This window comes from Gobio gobio, assembly GCF_949357685.1.
Source record: "Gobio gobio genome assembly, chromosome: 22".
NCBI lineage: Eukaryota > Metazoa > Chordata > Actinopteri > Cypriniformes > Gobionidae > Gobio > Gobio gobio.
The window spans coordinates 23,671,776-23,692,415 of NC_137118.1; the positions used below are offsets into that span (position 1 = coordinate 23,671,776).

Below are 20,640 nucleotides of genomic sequence, written 5' to 3' on the forward strand. Positions count from 1 at the left end.
GCTGAAGCACCCAGGGAAACCGCGGCAACACACAGGGAATAGTGCAGCCTGTGTTTGCACTCAATTTGGGAAACGCCCACCGAAACCAACAGGTTTGCTGTGATAACAGCAGTTGTTTCACTTGCAGCTGAGTTCGCGGTCCCGCTGGAGAATGCCGTCACACCAACACAACGTTCCTCTTCCTCTCTTAGAATTCTCTTGAATCGCTGAATGAATCAGGAAACAGTCTGCTTACTTCAAACGCCGTTCGGCTCCGAAGTGAATGACGTCAGTGCGGTGCTCTCGCTTCCTGTTTATACCCGCGGCGCGGAGCGGAGCGCGAGATGCAAATCTCGCACGCCAATTGTTCATTGGCCTGTTCTTAAGTTCTCGAAGCTGATAGGGGCTCTCTGAAGTGATCCCAATTCGTCGGTTATTACCGACGTACGTCGTAGTGACCGACTGAAAGGGAACTTCGAGCCGTTTTTAGGACCGTGAAAACAGCGGTATACAGATAAGTAAATTGTGTGAAAAGTATACTGTGTTTTTTTACACGCGAAACATGAACACATGTTATATTGCACACTGTAAACACAATCAAAGCTTCAAAAAATCTGGAAAAACGGGTCCTTTAACTGAAAGCAACTTGCACTGACATATACTAAAATCTGTCAGAGCCATTGTTTTGTTTCAAGATGTACACCAGTACATGTTTTTTTTCTAAGACACATCCTTAGTTCCTAATTGAACTAAGGCCTTATACTGGCTTAATCTAAGCACTGTCTGTGAAACCAGGCCTAAGTGTTCCATTTTGGTCTGGACCAAAAAAAAGTGAACCGAATTACAGGTGTGAACACACCCTTAAAATATAACCAACTGTGTTCATATGAATACTCGCCACATCAGATATTTCTTTTGACATATTTGTGTGTGTAGTTGATCATTCAAGTCCATTCAAATCTAATATTAAGCTGCGAAAAAAGAACTAAATAAAGTACTCACAGCTTTCTGTGTCAGACAGTACACGATTACCACATAGAGTTACTATAATGAATTATTATAGTTCATTTCTTTATCAATTAGTAACTTTAAACAGTACACCATGCAGATTTATTTACATACTGTGATGTAGACGATATAGCAAAATTTCTGCCAATAGACACTTATAGGGCCCTATCATACAATGTTACGCCAGGTGCGACACCAGTGCTTTTTGCTAGTTTCAGCCCGATGCAGTTATCATTTTCACGTTCATCGGCACGTTGTTTAAAAAGCAAATGCAGCTGCACCCATCTGTTCACCCATGGGCGTGCTGTCTGAAAACGAGGTGTGTTCAGACACATTGTTGGCGCGTTGCTATATTGAGGCAACTGAAAACGACTGCGCCATTGACCAACAAAAACCTTGTCTAAAGACAATAGCGCAGTATTTTTGTGTTATTTAAAGGGCGCATTAGTAATATGCGCCTATAGGCGGGTGCATAACGCACGCACACTCTGCTTATTACACACACAGGGACACGCAGCAGCACACACATTTTTAAATATTAAAAATAAAACGATTCCTCTCTGGAGAAGCGTTCAGTCTTTCCACTCGCAAAATCCACCATGTATATAGCGAATCCACTATGGTGCAAGTGCAACTGGCTTTTAAAGGGAATGGGAGATGAGACTCTGAATTGGTTTATTGCACATTACGCCCAAAACACACCCATGACTCATTAAGAGACTAGGTACAACCCTTTTTGATTTTTATATTAGCAAAAATGAATTCAAACCTGTAAGTGCACCTGTGCCATGCGCTCAGATCGTTAAAATTGGGCCCATAATGTTGCTACGATACCGTCATATCACCCAGCCCCTACCTGTTAAAAGGGATTGAACTGATTTCTTTGTAGAAACACCCTATTTATATACTTTATAGCATAACAGATTTGTCAGCCATATTGTATTCAACTAATCATGTGATCTCAACATCCTGCATGAGAAGACCTGCTCCAATGTGTTTCTGACAGCAGTAGAACATTTATATGTGGAAATGTTCCAATTTCTCACATGAATTGAGTAGGGAGAGAGTGGGGTAAAGTGAGACATTTTTTAGATTTGCTTCCCTCTAAGTGAGCTAAAATGATATATCAGTAAAATTGACACATTTCCCATTCATTCAGGATGTTTCCTAGCAATGGAAATTATCAGAATGTATTTCAGGACGAAGGTCCGTGAAAATATGATTTTGTGTCTCACTTTACCCCAGCTTAGGGGTAAACTGAGACAGACCAGAGAAATCAAGGGGGTAAAGTGAACCAATTATTTTTCCACTCTGAAACTACCATAACAACACATGTTGTAACAGTTAGAATCCTGACAGCTAGCTTGACAACCACACATTCCAGAACTAATGTCGGACTAGTAACAGAATCATGGGGATTGGTCAATTTAGCACATTTTTTTTTTCTAAACACATGAAAGTAACTATTAACAAAATCAAATACAACATGATATAATTCAAAATGTTTTAATTAACATTCAAATGACAGATAGAACCAGTTAGATTAGAACACAGTCTGGGGGTCAGAACACAGGACCCTTAGAGCCAGCTAGTGTCTGGGGGTCAGAGCAAAGGACAATCAGAGCCAGCTAGAACAGGACCCATCTGAATTAGAACATCTACCTACTGTCATACTCTACAACTAGGCCTACTCTACATTCCAGCCCTGAAGGTTACAGGGAAAGATGAGGAGTTGCTCTCTCCGTGTGGTTCCTCCAGGCCTTTTAGGTTGAGGCAGCTTCTTCACCACATCACTTTTAGGAACATGTGCCCCAGGTTGTCTTCCTGGTGTATTGCCTTGGCATGATGGCTTTTCTACAATGTTTATGACATTAAAAATAAAACATATGTAATGTAATATTACATTAAAATATGTTTAAGACTAAACTTAACTTGTGCCTCATGTCTCACTTTACCCCACAGCATTTGTCTCACTTTAACCCACCGCCACATTTTTAGAAAAAAAAAACATCTCTCTTAGCAATTCAGGCTAATCTTCAGCTAGCATCATCGCATGGTTTTATATGTTGGTAGTTCATCAACATGTATGATATAAGTTTTTCTACCTGAATCAATTTGCTTTGGCACAACAGTTGATTAAGTTGACAGCAAAAAAAATTACTTTTACATGCAAAAAATATATATTTTTGTGGAAAAAAAACCATGAGGTCCTCTCCTTCATGGCCAAGGGGAAATTGGAGGGGCTTGAAAACATAATGGTCATATGACCACAAATGTGCTCTGTTGACTAGATACAGGGGGTGTCTCACATTACCCCGCTCTCCCCTACAGCATTGCCAAGTCTGGACTACTTTTAAGTTGTAGCCGTGGGTAAAAAAAAAAACTATTTGCGGATTGATTTCACACCCCCATAAGTACTTCAACACCCCCGGACATACAAATTCAGAGGAGAATTCGGCCTCCCGATGGAGAAAATCCGCATTGGGTTATTTCTGAGCTACTTTTGCTGCACTGACCTGGCAACCCTGATCGAGTAGCAACACTAATGTCATGAATCCGATTCAACACATGCTGATTTAAAATAAAGAAATAAATTAAATTAAATTTACTGAGTGCACCTTTTGAAATGTTTAAAAATAAAGGTCTTAATATATAGGAATTGTACTGTGTTGATAATTCTTTAGTACCAAATATTTTGCCTCAAATTTGTTCTTATGGAATGCATTGTATCTGTTTGTAGGTGGTTCTTGATGTCGGCTGTGGAACAGGGATATTGTCCTTCTTTGCTGTCCAGGCCGGGGCTAAGAGAGTATATGCAGTGGAGGCCAGTTCTGTGGCCAAATATGCAGAAGTAAATGCAATCTATTTATGATTCACCCTCCACACTCATGTCATTTCAAACACGTATGAGTTTCTTCCTGGAACCCAAAAGATGCTTTGCATGTTCAGCAGAATTTTCACACTGCTGTCTTCCATGCAGTTAAAATGTATAAGCATTATAACAAATTGTGTGACACATGCGCTATATTGCAAGTCTTCTTAAGTCACAGACTGAAATGTAATTCTTGTGCTCAAAATCTTGTTTACAACTGTAGCTCCCACATCTCATTCTCACTTCTGCATATTCAAATGTTGGCTATGACACAAAAAACAATGACATTTGACAACATTAATATGTGACTGATCTTGATTTTAATATACTCTAATTTGAGTGTTTTTCAGAAAGGGACAATTTGAGTTTGGCTTCAATTTGGGCTTTGTTCCTCATAGTTGGGCCTTCAGACGACTTGGATCATAGCACACGGATACTTTTATGTCCTTTCTCAGCATCCATTACCATAGACTTTATTGTAATAAAGAAAGCAAAATGTCCCCTTTTGGGTTTTACTGAAGAATCTAAATGATATGGCTTATTATCATACAGTAAATCAAGACAAACTTACATTTGTGGGTGTATTAACCACTTAATCATAATATTGGGAAATCTGATCATGTCTGAGGAAATGTGTGCACTTTCCCGTATTTAATTGTTTTTAATGGCATTGTATTGTGTTTTAGGTTTAAGGGAAATGTCCATAAACTTAACAGAAAATGTCCTGGCAGAAAATGACCAGTAACTTTCTGATTGTCTATGGTTTTTTTTCTTACTGTGGCAATAAAAGCAAATCATATATTTCCATTAGTAAATCTATTACAAAGAGCTTTCAGTGCGTAGTGAGGACATGTATTTCTTGGCCAACTGTTGCATGTGCTAGGATGATAAATCACTTATCGCAATCTATGTTTGTCACACCCATTTGGCCTGAAGTTCAGGGCTATGGGTTTTGTGGAAAAATACCCAGACCGAGCCAACTTCTCTGGCACATTTTCACAGAGCAACACCTTCAGAAGGATCTTTCCTGCATGTCTGGAATGCATGCCATTCAGGCTGCTAAATGACTTAAAGACAGTTTTGGCCCGGAAACTTGCTAGGCAAGGACACATGTTTTCATGGATAAAGACTGCTTTCTTAACAGACAAGCTTAGAACTAATAGCTCGCTTTTTCTCATTTAATGTGAAGTTCTTGTTACTCTTGTAGTACTTATTTTTTACTACAACCACATGTGTTTGTGTTTCTACTTCCACATCTGATTAATGCAACCAATGTTCCAACCTGTACCTGTTAATCTCTAAATGGTTTTCTTTGCTTAGATAAGAGATTACAAATGAATTTGTGTTATTTCGCAAGGGTGATAATCAAACCCATATTTTAACTGGCCTCAATGCTTGAAAGTGTAAGGAATTTTCTATTTAAAGTTTAAAGTCAGCATGAAAAGGAAGTTATGCTAGTCTTTTCTTCCCTATTGTTCTGTGTATCCGACTGAAACGGCTTCTGGAACAAGAACAAAAGTAGGGCGAGGCTTGATTTTGTCCGTGGGGAATTGATTGGATGGTTGTGGTTTGCTATTGGTCGATCTTATGCGAGTGACAGGTTGCCCCGCCCTCGTCATCAGAGAAGAGAGGGAAAGTTATTTTGATTAAAGATAGCAAGGTGCATGAATTAATAATAATAAATATGGGCACGAATAAATCATTTATAATGCTGCAATATTCCATAAAAAAATTAGAATTGTCCATTTTAATTTTATGGTGACTTTAAAGTCAATATATTTAAAATGTACTAAATTGCAACCTCATCATTACAAATGTGTAAGTACAAATATATTTAAATGCATGACAAGCACCACTACTAGCGATCTCTTTGACACATAATCTTGTGGTCTTGTTATACTTTCAAAATAGTGTGCATTTTAACGTTTATTATTGTGAAAGATATAGTATTCCATTATAATTATTCCATGCATCACTCTAGAAGGGATTTTTGTTTGTTTTTACAAACAGTCACAATATTGTTTGTGGTTATTGACAGTATGTAGACAAGATGCCGATAAAGCTTAAGCTGTTTTGTCATTTCTGTCTCTTCAGATTCTAGTGAAAAGCAATAGCTTGTCTGACAAAATCACGGTTTTGTCAGGAAAGATTGAGGAAGTTTCCTGCCCAGAGAAGGTTGATGTGATCATCTCAGAGCCCATAGGCTACATGCTCCTCAACGAGAGGATGTTAGAGAGCTTTCTGCACGCCAAATACTGGTTAAAACCCAAAGGTCTGTACATCGCAAATAACAATTGCAACAATAAACGCCACTACACGCCAATATGCCATTTGTTCATATGTTTTGGGTTATTGATGATCAAGTACTTGTCAATGCTACATTGTGTTTTTCTGTTGTTGTCATTATACTCAAAGTCAACATGAAACAGGACGTGTCTAGATGATGAACCAAGATGCACTTACTAGCAGCAAATGGGAATTTATCAAATAGGGAAAAGTTACATAAAGTAGGTCAAGTTTCAGAGGCATAGTTTTTACTTTTTGGTTCACCTTTAATCTTCTGTCCAGGAATGATGTTCCCTACCCAAAGTGACATTCACCTGGCTCCTTTCACTGACGAACAACTGTACATGGAGCATCATGCCCGCTCCAGCTTCTGGTAATGCCTTCTTTACAATCTATAGCAATTCTCTAGCCTGCAATTTTATCTAGGACATAGGTTTTTCTTCTTCAGTTGTCTTCCCTGTGCATTGGTTGAAGAGAACAACAAGTAAAACAACCAGTAAAATCAGTCATCATTTAGGGCAGGGGTCTCAAACTCATTTTACCTGGGGGCCGCTGGAGGTAGACTCTGGGTCAGGCTGGGCCGCATCAAGTATTACACATATAAAGTGTTTCAAGTATTCCAAAAAAAAGTAGCACAACTGATCCAATCTTCTCAATCTTTATTATTAACAGTTCTTCAACATGAATGTTTCTTCTGAACGTGAACTGTTCCTCTGAATTTTAACTAAATATAGTTAATTAAATTAAATAATTAAATAAAATGAAATTAAATAATGTAATATGAAATAATGAATGATTTTAATTTTATTTTAAATAATAGACTTATTCACAGTAAGGCCGTAACCAGGTTAAACAGAACAGTGAGCGAAATTCTAGGTCTAATTCTAGTTGGGAAATAATCTTTTTGGGACTATTTGTAAACAATATTTGCATTAATTTGTGTCAAATATATTAGTCCCGATATTCTTCGCATGAGTGAGTGAATAAGTACAAAGATCTGCGAAAAACTCGAATTCTCTAGTGGTCTGGTGGTAGAAGGTTCTAATCCGCCCTCATATAGTTTTTCTTCATTAAAATCAAAGATGTTCATCAATGATTGTATAATAAGACCATGGACAAGTTTGCATTTTGTTTTGTGATTTCACTGGAAAGAATAGAGTCTCTCTCAGCAACGGCATTAAGCGATAGATTGACGTGCTCGTCTGTGTGTGAAGACTGAGTAGTGAGCACGAGCCAAAAGAGAACGCAAATCCCGCCTACTTTGATTTGATTGGCCATCTCAATCATTTTTACATTGACGAGCGCTGTTAGACCACATTCGTTTCAACTGTCTGATCAGCTTCGTTCGTCTGTTCCTGTCAATCACGCGGTGTCAACCAATTATACTGCACAAGGGAGGGGCGAACCAACTCTCTCTCCCACACACAAAGGAGGCAGCAACCGTGGCAAGCACTGCACACGCAACGATTCAGCAAAAAGGTGCTTTTCAGAGCAAGGCACGGGCCGCACTAACATTAAACTTTGATGTCAAAAAGGGGGCCACAAAATATCATCCTGCGGGCCGCGAGTTTGAGACCCCTGATTTAGGGTGTGTTCACACTTGGCAGGTTTGGTTGGAATAAAACGAACTCTTATGCGATTGCTCTGTTAGTGCGGTTCATTTGAATAAGTGTGAACGCTGCCGTCTGAACCCTGGTGCACACCAAACAAACGGACAGAGACCGCTGAAATGATTGGTCTCGGTCCGCTTCCATACAAACTCTGGTGTGGTTCGATTGAAATATGAACACAGCACGGACCAAAGACATGCAAACGAACCAAAAACGGTACATGATGTCACAAGATGCGATCCTAAAAAAGGCAGAATGCTGAAGCATGCCTATTTTTTTCTCGTCATTGTCGCGGTGTTGCCCATCACAGTTCGGTTCAGGCGTCAGAACTGCGTCTCCTCGCAGCATATCTTTCTTTGTGTGTGTGATGGAGGGATTCCTGCCACTTATTTGACTCCTTTACACATTTTATAAGCTCTTCACTAGTTCTCAGCTGGTCAAAATACAATATGTAGGATACGCATATAAAACAAGCGCATTTAGTCCAGAACCCTAGCCTGACAAGCCAGACCCACATCAAGAGGTTGGGTCTGGGAACACACCATTGGCAGGGCTCAATCCGAGAGGCGGGATAAATGGTTGTCTTTCAAATTCCCTCTGCACGCAATAGGATAGCGCTACAACCAACTAGAGCGCTATCAGTGGTGACAACAATCACAAGCGGGTTGTGGCTGAGTCCCATGCGTTTTCCCACCAGCGGAGCTAGTTGATAGATTAAACTTTTGACGTATCCGATTGGCAAAACTCACTCAGAACACATCTTCGTTTTTTAAGAATGACTTCAGTGCCGTAATATTCTTTGTTAGCAGGGATTTCATGCGGATCCGTCACAACTCTGCCGTCATTATGTTAAGCCCGCCCACCAACTCTATACACGCTGTGACTGGCCTGGCTAGAGTTTGGTTTTTCTAGCTCGCAAGTCTACGGAGAGTTGCTAGACGACCCTGGCTGCAAATTACATTTGCTGCTGCTAGGGTGTGTCTAGATTTCTAGGCTACCAGAACACAGTATTGTTTTGGATATTTGGTTTCTGACGCAAATATACTTAATAAAAGCTGACCAATCAAGTTGTGGAAATATCCCTATGCCTTTAGGTTTGGTGTTAAAATGCCGATGTGAACGCTAAGTGGACCAGGACTGATTTTTTTTTTTCCTGGACCAGACAAGCCAAGTGAAACGAACTGCAAGTGTAAACACAAACTAGCGCTTTTGGTGCGCACCCGGGTTCAATTCACGTCAGAGTTCGGTTCGTTTGGATGATGTAAGCACTGTTTTCCGCACCCATGAACCGTACCCGAGTCCGCATAAAAAGAGGTGGTCTGGATTACGGTTTATGTGAACAGTTTTCTGCTGATATGAACGCAATTTTACTAAATCTCAGAAGTGAACCTGTATTGATGACGTATGATTCGATAAAACAGTACGTTTGTGTGCGTGACTGATGCACTGCAAGCAGAGAAAATCTCATTTGTTGTACATTCGCAACAGACAGACGCAAGTGCCGTTAAGTGCTGATGCTTTGAAAATAAAACCAAAGTTTTAAGAACCAAAATATAAAAGTGAGGTGAGCAACGCTATGCATTTTGCTACCTTCTCCTGCATCGTCTTTAGAAAGCAACAGGGGTAAACAGCTGCTGGTTCCGGTTCGGACACAAATAAAATGATCTGAACACAATCCAGCAGGGGGAGGGGGTGCAATCGAACTCTGGTTCGGACCTGGCATTTGAACCAAGTGTGAAAGCACCCTTACTCAAGTGTGGGTATCTGCAGGTCAGAGTAATGGACGTGCCAAAAGGCCTTTACAAGTGGTCATGAAAGCTGCCAGTTAGGGTGTGGGCAGGGTTGGCAAGGTTACTTTTCAAATGTATTTCACTACAGATGAAAAAATACATGCTTTTAAAAAGTAATTTGTAATGTATTTCATTAGATTACACAAGTTTTGTAACTTAATCTAAATACTTTGGAATACTAATAAGCTATGTAATACAACAGGACCACCAAACATAGGTCTTGGTTTTCCTCCGCATATTATTTTAAACAACATCAATTTTTCCACAATATATCTTGAAGGAAAAAAATGCTGATGCTCAAGAAGGCAACACACACAATGTATTAAGAGCTGTAGAGTGTAAACTTTGTGTATCAGATGAATAGGGTAAATTGTGCGTATTATGTCTTCTGGGAAACATGTAATTATTAGTTTCTGAAGGGCAGTATTAAATGAAAAATTTGATCTTTAAACAAAATAAGAAAATATTAAACATCATCCTGTTCAACAGTTCTTAATGTATTGTGTTTTATGGAAGCTCGTTTCGGCGTCCAATGGTAATTGCATCTTTTTATCTCTCAATTCTACAACTCAAGTTTGCATCTTACAGTTCAGATTTTTTTTTCTCATAATTGCGAGATTTAAACTCACTATTGTGAGTTGTCTTTTCCCCCATATACTTAGACATTATAACTAGCAATTGTACGTTTATTTCTCACAAATCTGAGGAAAGAAGTCAGAATTGTGAGATAAAAAGTCGCAATTACTTAAACAAGGGACTTACAAACTTTTTGTAAACTTTTAGTAAACTTTCACAAAACATGAAAACAGTAGCAGTTTCATCCAGGGAACAACAGTTAAGATTCAAGGGTATGTACATTTTTGAATGGGAAATTTGTATAAATTATGTCATTTTGTCTTGTGGAGTATATGTTATCATGTGTTGTGTTGAATAGCTTATTCAGGACAGTACTAAATAAAAATAACTTGCCATTTTCTTGATCCCTCTTTTTTTGTTAAGAAACTTATGAGCAGAACTGTAGCTAGAATGCTTTTGCAGACTGTCAGAGTCTGAGAATCACCAATTGCTGTTTATATTAATTGCCGGTTACAGTTTACATTAATGTTTACATGAAATAGATGACATTTAAAATTCAAAGTAATCACTTTGGTTATCTAAAATACTTTTCAGATGTTACTGTAATTTAATTACGACCCATTTGAAATGTAACTGTAATGAAATACTCAAATTTTGTATTTTAAATGCAAAACTAAGTTGCATGTATTTCGTTACTCCCCAACCCTGGGTGTGGGGTAGGGTTAGGGGTTAGTTTCTGTTGTTACAAGCCCATTACTCCTACCTGAAGCTATCCCAGTCTCCCCTTACCAACCCTCATGACGTTTCAAACCTGTATAACTTCATGTCTTCTGTACAACACAAATTGAGAAATTCTGAAGGCCGTGCTCTTCACTGTTTTCAATGCAACTACAATGAATTGGGACTATGAAAAAGCCACTTGTATGTTATAAATGGTTCATACGGCTCATACATGCACTATATTCCACATCATCTGAAGCCATTTTATTGCTCTGTTTGAGAAACAAAAATGTAATGTTTTATTAACTTTTATGGATCAGCCAGCAAGTTGAGAATCCGTTTCAATGACCATGTAGCAGCGGTAAACTTTAACATAATACGTGCAAGGATAATTTACATGAAGCAGCTCCACCCTTGTAAAAGGCTAAGCTCCGCCCATCTGGGTTACTGTTGCTTGCTCAGACAAGCTTTATTGAATGTCCTAAATGAATTGGAGTCTGATTTACAGTAAAATGCACTCATATAATAATTTGAGCAGCATTAATTGTTGTGTTGGCTGGAATGTCTGTCATCTCAAAGAATCTTTTTTATTTGCAGATATCTGTAAATCAGAATCGAGGCAAATTAGCTTTAGTTATTTGAAATATTTCACAATATTACTGTTTTTCTTGTATTTGCAATCAAATAAATGCAGTCTTGGAGACCATAAAAGACTTATTTAAAAAACATTTAAAAAAAATCTTGTCGGCACCAATAGCCTCGTGGGCAGTGCGCTGACATATAGCGCTGTTGCGCTTCGGGCGACCTGAGTTCGAGTCCCGGCTTGTGGACCTTTCCCGATCCAGTCCCCCTCTCTCTCTCTCCCACTTCGCTTCCTGTCTACATACTGTCCTATCATAATAAAAAAAAAAAAATCTAAAAAAAAAAATCTTACCAACCCCAAAGTTTTAAACAATTTTATACATTAGAAAAGAGCAAAAGCTTGTATGGTAATATGCCAAAGTTGATCAAGTAGGATTAGTTTACGGCTTAGTTGAGGGTGAAATGTTTATAACATCCATAAGTTCATCCACCTGAAAAACCATTACCTCAAACATATGATAAACATATAATGCTTTTGACTTTACAGCTTCGAGATAAACCGTTCTGAAAAATTATTTAATATTTAATCATTTAAAAGTGCTTTAACAAAAGTACAAACTTCACTTTCAGCATTTAATCCCTGCCAAAACTGGCCCTGTTTTGCTCCATTGCACATGTATTACTGTGAACATTTGATGAACCAAAACTATTTTCTGTGGTGACGGACATTATTCCACAAATGGTGTTGAGAAATCTTAGCTCGTATTGAATCCAGTACATTTCTTATAATAGTGTACATGATCATACCACTCTCAACCCTACGTGCATCACACTGAATGTTTACAGCCTCATCCATGATGGTTTATTTTACATTGGCCCACAGGGGGTTGTGGTTTGCTAGCATGGAAAGACAGTAATCGCCCCACCGCCCACACAGCCTGCACTGTGCTTTCACTGTGCCGTGACCAAACTAAAGCCAAGCAGCTTCCCGGTGCTGTAAAACGCTCTGGTTCAGTCCAAAACTGACTCATGGCGCATAGTTCTCTTCTCTCTGCCTGTGCTATTAAACCAGACTGACAGTGAAGAGTTTCATACTTATGGTGTGACCATACTTCAGAACAATGAAATCATTGTCTCACTGGAGCTTTTATAGATCATGTAACCAGGTGTCATGTGAAGTATAACACCTAATATTTGTTAGAACAGACATTTGGTTCATGCTTTGCAGTGGGTACGTGCTGAAATGTTCATCTGAAGGGCTTTGAAGCTATGTTTTTTTTGGCTTAAGGGCTTAACAGCTTGTGTGGAATGGCATCAAGGTTTGTCTGGTTAGCTTCAGCAGCTAGCCCATGTTGGTATACCATAACCTACACCATTATGTGGGCAAAAAGCATCTTTCTCTCTTCATAGCCATTGTATAATACAATTATATGGTTAGTTGTATTTTATTTGTATTTACCATTATTCTTTCCTGCTGTCACAACCCACCAGTTGAGAACCACTACTCTAAACCAGTGGTCCACTAGGGGGCCTCAAGTTGAAAATAAGACAAAACAAGCATTTTTTTTGCATTTTTCTGAAAGGTAAAAAAAATGTGTACTTATGGACTTATATACAAGCATATCAATATTTACTTATTCAATTGCCCATATTTTAATTGAAGATATGTCATAATAAAAAAACATAATAGATTTTGTCATAATAGATTTTCACTCAATTAACAGTTTTAATAAAAGTGAAGATGCCTGAAATGTACATCTAATTCATGAAAATATTAAATAATAGCCAACAAACATTAACAAATAGACACAAAAACTTTGATATTCAACATAATACAATGTCATATAGGCCTATCACTATTTTCGATAGACACAAAATTAGATCAAAACTGTTTTGACTGAATAGTAAAAGTAAGATGGATCATTTGTATGGACAAGCAACCAATCCTCGCCCCCAATGCCACCCCACCCCAGTGCCCCTTTTCTTGGTTTGGGCCACTGCCCCTCAAAATGTCTGTGCACGGCCCTGATGACAACCACTGCTCCAAACCATTTACAGAATTTTGTTAAACTCAAAATAACATTAAAAGCATGTGTTTAACTCCAAACTGGAATTTGATTTTAATTCAGGAATCAGAGGTGTTTCTATGGAGTGAACTTGAGCGGCCTTCATTCTTCTGCTATGGACGAGTTCTTCAAACAGCCAATAGTCGTGAGTCCTTGTTTGTCAAATATATCGAGATGTACAGCGTTTGTGAATCTCAGATTGCTTCATAATGTTGTCATTATGTCTATGCATTTCAGGACACATTTGATATGCAGATTCTCATGGCCAGGTCTGTGAAATACACAATCAACTTTCTGGATGCAAAAGAGGAAGATTTACATCGGTAAAATTGCAAGCAGCTATTATGAGCTAAAGCACACCAGTTACATGCACATTTTACATGTCACTTTTTTTAAAAGTCAGTGTAAATTCATATGGCATTTTTAGGGCAATGTGCCAATAAGTGCAACAATTATTACAATTTATGACTGGCGTGATTGTGTCACTAAACTGGTCTTGAATGCTCAGGGAATTATGGCAATGAAAAAGTCAGTACAAGTATACAGCCTTGCCGCTTGGCATCTTTACCATCAAATTTAAATGTATGCTTTTCTGGAGAACAGTTAGGTGTCTTGGTTTAGAGATGATTTGTGCACATTTAGGGACAATCTGTTAACTTGAAGGATGCATTTGAAAAAGTATGTTTCAGAACATGTTTTATGTCTCAATATTCATAGTGTATGTAATGTCCAGGTTGGAAATTCCATTTGTCTTCAAACTGCTGCAGTCGGGGCTAATTCATGGACTTGCGTTTTGGTTTGATGTGGCCTTTGTTGGTTCAAGGTGAGAATCTAAAATACGAGAGGAAAAGATTCTGAGGGCGACATGCTTGAAAGTATTAATAATTGTGTTATGTCCTTTTGTACAGGATGACAGTATGGCTGTCCACTGCTCCTAATGAACCTTTGACTCACTGGTATCAGGTGCGCTGTCTTCTGCAGACACCCCTCTTTGCCAAAATGGGACAGACGTTATCTGGACAAGTTCAACTAATAGCCAACAGAAGGTATGACTAACTTTGTTTTATGAAGAGGGGCGCACAACACTTCAGGGTCTGGAACATGGAAGCAAAATATAGCAGGGTAGGATGGGAATTATATGGGGGGTTAAATGCTTTATATTTCAGCATCTTCAAAGTAACAACCCCCCCCCCCCCCATTTTGTATTTGTTTACAAACTAATTTGATACATTAATGCCTAAACCCTATTTTAACGATCTAAGCACATAATCTAAAGCACACGATGCTAGTGCACTTGGGGTGTGTCCGAACGACGGAAAAAATGGTCTGCGCGCATGGTCTAAAAGGGTTGTCCCTTGTCTCTAAGGGTGCTTTCACACTAGCAGTTTTGGTGCGCACCCGGCTTTGATTGGTTCGTTTGGATGATTTGAATGCTGTCTTCCAAACTCAGGTGCGAACCTGCGAACCGTACCTGAGTCCGCATAAAAAGGGTGGTCTGGGGTACGGTTCATGTGAACTCCGGTACGGTTCGCTGCTGATGTGAACGCAATCATACTAAATTGCTGAAGTGAACCGCTGTTAATAACTTTTGATTTGATAGAAATGTGTTTGTGTGTTTCACTCATTTTCCTGGTGAGCGTGACTGATGTACTGCAAGCCGAGAGCTGTAGGTCTCATTTCTGCTCGTCTTCAGCGTTTTTTAGAGCATTTGCAGTACATTCGCGGCAGATAGACGCAAGTGCCATTACATACTGAAACTTTAGAAACAAAACCAACGGTTAAAAAACAAAAATATAAAAGTGAGGTGAGCAACGCTATGCATTTTGCCGCCTTCACGCTCGCTGTCGTTACTAAGCAACCGGTTTAGTAAGATATGGCCCTTAGAGTCAGCAGTGTCCACAACTTGCCTATAGAGATTGTTGGTATATAACCTTGCAACAACATTTTTTCTAACTGCAAATGTCTTCTTTTATAGACAAAGCTATGACATTCACATCACTGCTGTGGTTGATCAGTCTGGATTTAAATCTGGAAACACGCTGGATTTGAAAAATCCTTTTTTCCGGTAAGTACTACATAAAATTGGCATAAGAATACAAAGAAAGTTAAGTCTTAGTTACGGGAATCGGAAAATTGGGAAAACCAAGAAATAAAAGTCAATGGTGCAATCAACTCCTCACCAAACATTTGCAGTCCAGTTAGTAAACCAAGCTGAGGGTTTTAGCATTGAGCAGCAATCTAAATAATAAATAAATCTTAGCAGTGAAGGTAATCCAAAACTAAATCTGGCTCCACATGAACTTGCACCGAAAACATCTTGGTTACTTATGTAACCCTTGTTCCCTGCCTAGAGAACGAGACATTGCGTCAGTAGCTGATGCTATGGGGAACACCTCAGGTGTATCGATTGTCTGAAGCACATGTACAACCACGGCAAGTGCCCTGTGCATGCCACATCACTAGCACTATAAAGGGCACTATATATCACTATCACACTGCATATTTTTCTGAAGGTAATCGCAGCAGGCATGGCAGAGTATGGCCTTTTGTTCCCTACTTAGGAAACCAGGGTTGCTCACTAGGGGTGGCACGGTTCACAAAACCCACGGTTCGGTTCGTATCACGGTTTCAGGGTCACAGTTTTCGGTTCTGTACGGTTCTTGTTGTTGTTGTTTTTAATCGTTAACACTCCAGAAATTTACTTCAGCATATAGTATATATGGCTTAATCATCCACAATTTAGGATACAATATTAAAAAATTGTTATATCAAGTTGTTTCCTAACTGGCTGTCTACCGAGTCCGACACATTGGCGTAACATTTTTCATGTTAATCATATCAATTTTGATCAGAACAATGCACTGTGGCTTTAATTCAGCTGACCTGATTAACAAATTTCACCATGAAGTGTTGCGTGTGTTTCACAATCACCATATGACATCCAGCGCTGTGAAAAAATAAAATACACGAAAACACAACACTGCTAGAAGTTTTTTCCCAAACTTCAAAGGCATGTTTAAATTATTAAAACTAGAAGCATATCTTAACTTTTAAATGTTACATTTATCATGTGAACTACTTATATACAACATGTTATATGCATGTGTGTATGAGACAGAGGGGAACACGGTCGCATTTGCAGCAAATATATGCTACCCATCATAAATCAAAGCATGAGACAGACAGGGGTCGGAGGAGAACACCGGAAAATGTGACAGAATGGACTATATTTGTCTGTATTTGCAATACACGAGCCGCGGTTCAGCTGCGCGAGACAAACATTGCCAGTGTGTGTATGTGCAATGGGCGCGCACGCGGCTCCCGCTCTCCGCACTGCATCTGCCCTGCCTGCTATACGACGTTAGCGCATCCTCCAACAACTCCGGGCAGTCTTCCTTATCTCTCCCACTTGCATTTCTACACGTGACGTGACCTGACTCCACTTTTACTTTACTGTATGTCCATACAAACACACACCGAACGGTTCGTTTTTTTTCCATGTACAGTGCCACCCCTATTGCTTACATAACTGGGACATTCCCCTTCATAGGTTCACTCGACACTGCTTCATTAGCTGACACTATTGGGAAAAAATACCAACTGTACCATAGTAGTGATGAGAAACAAATGTTTTCTGAAGCGTTTGAGGCAAAGTGTGCTGGAAAATGGTTCATTACTCAAAGCTTTTTAACACGGTGCACACTAACGACATCTTGTGGTCAAAAGGTGGAAAAGCTTCCCAGACGACCCAGCCATTATTTGATTGTTTCATAAAATAACTGGTGCTTCAAAACCATACAAGGCCATAAAAGTGTTTAGTCTATATAAATGTTTCACGCCATTGAACTTACACAATATGAATAAATCTGAGTCTGAGAATAACATTTATGAAAACATTAAAGGGGGGGTGAAATGCTGTTTCATGCATACTGAGCTTTTTACACTGTTAAAGACTTGGATTCCCATCCTAAACATGGACAAAGTAAAAAAAAAAAAAAGTTGGACGTTTGATGGTTGTCATGGCAAGACAATCATGTTTTTCCGGATGCAGCAACGGAGTTGCAAGTGTTTGTTTGTTCCCTGAATTTCGGCGACGGGTGGTTTATAAACAAGGTACAGTTCAACTCCGGATTTGTTGCTTGTCTAATGCTGAAAGATGGAGCCATCCCAGCGATTAAGGTTCACGGTTGTGAACTGCTTCAAATGTCTTTGTGTTGTTAGCTATTGATTCCATTGTTTTTCAATGTAAACATGCATAGCTCAACGCAATAGCTGCGCGCGCTCGTCATTCTTTAGCTCCGCCCGAACAATACGCCCCCAGCCGTTCTGCTTTTTTCGGAAAGACTCTGTACAGCGTATCTTTCTTTTATAAATATAATAAAACTAAAGAATTTTCGTAGATATGAAAGATGCAATACTACTCTATAGGTACTCAAGATTGACATGAGATTGACTGAAAATGAGTGTTTCACCCCCCCTTTAATAAATATCTTGAGAAGAAAGCCAAATAGGAGCAAAGTGTTCTCATCCAGAAATTCTCACAGTGTGCCCAACTCAGAGACACTTCACGCATAAATCACGCATTACAAAGGGGAACCCTCTGTGTCTAAATACAATAAACCAAATGATGCAAACAAAGCAAACTTTAATTCTAATTCTGCTAAATTCTAAGAACTTAAATAGAACAGGACTTGCATTGTACAGAATAACCTGTTCCTCAAAATGGGTCAAAGCTCATTGCTTCTGCTTACACACCCGTCACTGCTACTCACTCTCTCACTAATATGTGGCACTTCCATGGAGTAAAACTCCTTGTGCTCTGAGGGGTACAATGAAAATTGCACTTAATATCAAACAGTTGCAGGTTTCAGCATAGGCTTGTGTTTGCTTTAATTTTTCATTACCTTGTGTGGTGTGGATGTGCGTATCTTATAAATAGGTTATGTTAATGTCACTTACCAGGTTTATAGTAAAGTTTACTGGATTTATGTTCCTAGACGTATGTACAGTCTTAAAAATTGATTTTAGTTATTTAAGTCTAGATCACTATTACAAATTTGCATTGATAAAAACGAGATTGACAGAAATTTTGAGATTTTATTGATTTCTATAGGGCTTTTCGCACTTGAAATTGTTAACCCTGGGTCATTCTAACCCCTGGGGAAATGGAATCTTGGGTTATCTTTATTCACGTTTCACACAGCTCATACTATACCTGGGTGTTCATAAGCTGCCGTTTCACACTCCACTTTCCTAAAGGCCGGGTTAAAGTCCTTATTTGTCCTTATTTGAGGTCTCAGTGTTACCTGTTTACATAAAGGATCTAGCATTGCGCGTCATCATATTACACATTGTTGACTGTAATATATAGTTGTTGTTTTTTTCGAACTATAAAGGTAAGAATGAAATGGTCTCTTCCTCAGTCCAATTGTTGCGGTTTCCATCAAGGTTTTCCTATCATATGCAGAAATGACTGTTTATATCGTGCTGTTTTTTCTGTGTTTCTGTCGGTTGCTAAGCATCTAGCTGTAACAATCTAACAACACATTGTTTCACACTGTACAAAGGTTGGCACTGCAATGCGGAGTTAACACTGTAAAAGTGGTGCTAACTCTGTTCCAGAGCAGGGTTTCATTAGCCTGGTCCTGCCAGACTCTCGTACATTTCATTTGTACTGAGAGACTGGCCGCTCTCCATTGACAAGAGTTAACTTCCTTGAAGGCGGGTACTCTGTTGAAGTTTAAAACTATTGGATCTGCCCAGAGCCACTCTGGATCTGCCGTAACCAATCGCTAACGTTTGATCGTCGTGAGACTCGTGACGTATGTCATCTCAAACTAGCGCACGACATTGTTCTCAGCCCCTCCCGCTGTTCGCTGATTGGACCGGTTAAAATTTGACTGAAGAAAACCGGAGAATACACGGCAATCCCAGACAGAGTACTGAAGGAAAATGAAAATTTAGCAGAAGTACGTAGGAGGGCGGAGCCAGGCTAGGGTTTCATAACCCTGGGTAAAAAGCGGCGCTAACTCCGCATTTAAATTACACGTGTGAAACGCTCCTTTACCCAGGGTTAAAAGCGGTGTTTAGAATGACGATAACCCGGGGATAAGCGCAGTGTGAAAGCCCTTATGATGATTCCAAGAATGGAAATCACAATTTTGAAATTCACTGATTTGATTCTGCTAATTCAGACGATGCCTTTATGGATTATGTGCAGTGTTTTTATTTTATTTAATAACTAGCTTTAGGGCTTGTATTTAAGATGAAAAGCTGCATTGAATATATCAGTAAGTGTGATCCGTCTCTCTGTTTTTTACAGTTACGCCTGAATCATCATTCTCATCTGCAGGTCTATCACTCAACATGGCAGATCAAATATACAGTATTACTGCTCAGATTATAATCCACAAATCTGAATCTATGAACCCTTTTGAAAAATCCAGCATAGGGTATGTTTTGCATGCTGGGACTAGAATGGGATGCGTGAGTGCTGGTGGACAGTTTTGCTTGAGAACAGCATGACTGTGCAGGTCCACCAGCTAAACCAGCACTATACCAGCTCTAACCAGCATAAACCAGCCTTGACCAACATGGAATTCATGCTGGTTTATGCTAGATTTTTCAGCAGGGAAGGTTCTGTATGCATGTTATATTGTGATGTATGTTAATAAAAACAAGGTGACCGAATGAAATTGCTTTATTTTCATAGCCATCATCTTTAATTAATTGGTTTTATATTAAAGGTCCCGTTTTTCGTGTTTTTTTGAAGCTTTGATTGTGTTTACAGTGTGCAATATAACATCTGTTCATGTTTCATGTGTAAAAAAACACAGTATTTTTCACACTCTTACCATAACGGGGAGATGAATGCGCTCAAACTACAGCCCCTGAAGGCCAAACAAAGGTGATTTGACTCCGGGATGAAAATAACAGCGTCTGAACGACATGGCGACAAACGCAACCGAACCGAACCGACGCATGCGCGAGAATATGACGCAGATCCGGCGTTCGGACATATGACCCAGAAGCGATTTGTTTACGAGCAGAGGAAGACGCGCGTGTCTAAGCTGTTGGATTCTACATTGATCGTGCTTTAGGTCTCGGCGTAGTTCTCAAAATGGGGTTAAAGTGTGTATTTCATGGATTCC

The 20,640-nt window shown here is 39.2% G+C and overlaps 1 protein-coding gene across 3 annotated transcripts in view; it reads left to right on the forward strand.

Moving 5' to 3' along the window:
- The window catches only part of carm1l (coactivator-associated arginine methyltransferase 1, like), a gene marked incomplete at its 3' end in the record, with an annotated part of 39,360 nt that extends 19,109 nt beyond the window's left edge, over positions 1-20,251 (forward strand). For 2 of the 3 annotated variants that reach the window (XM_079804487.1, XM_079804489.1), the window contains exons 5-13: positions 3,728-3,838; positions 5,954-6,131; positions 6,428-6,518; positions 13,553-13,634; positions 13,727-13,812; positions 14,223-14,312; positions 14,398-14,535; positions 15,465-15,554; positions 19,812-20,251. In XM_079804487.1, coding sequence (XP_079660613.1) covers positions 3,728-3,838; positions 5,954-6,131; positions 6,428-6,518; positions 13,553-13,634; positions 13,727-13,812; positions 14,223-14,312; positions 14,398-14,535; positions 15,465-15,554; positions 19,812-19,821 — 876 coding nt within the window. Of the gene's footprint in view, positions 1-3,727; positions 3,839-5,953; positions 6,132-6,427; positions 6,519-13,552; positions 13,635-13,726; positions 13,813-14,222; positions 14,313-14,397; positions 14,536-15,464; positions 15,559-19,811 lie in introns of those variants that run through there. The other variant, XM_079804488.1, reaches the window with a different exon arrangement.
- Positions 20,252-20,640: the final 389 nt, after the last annotated feature.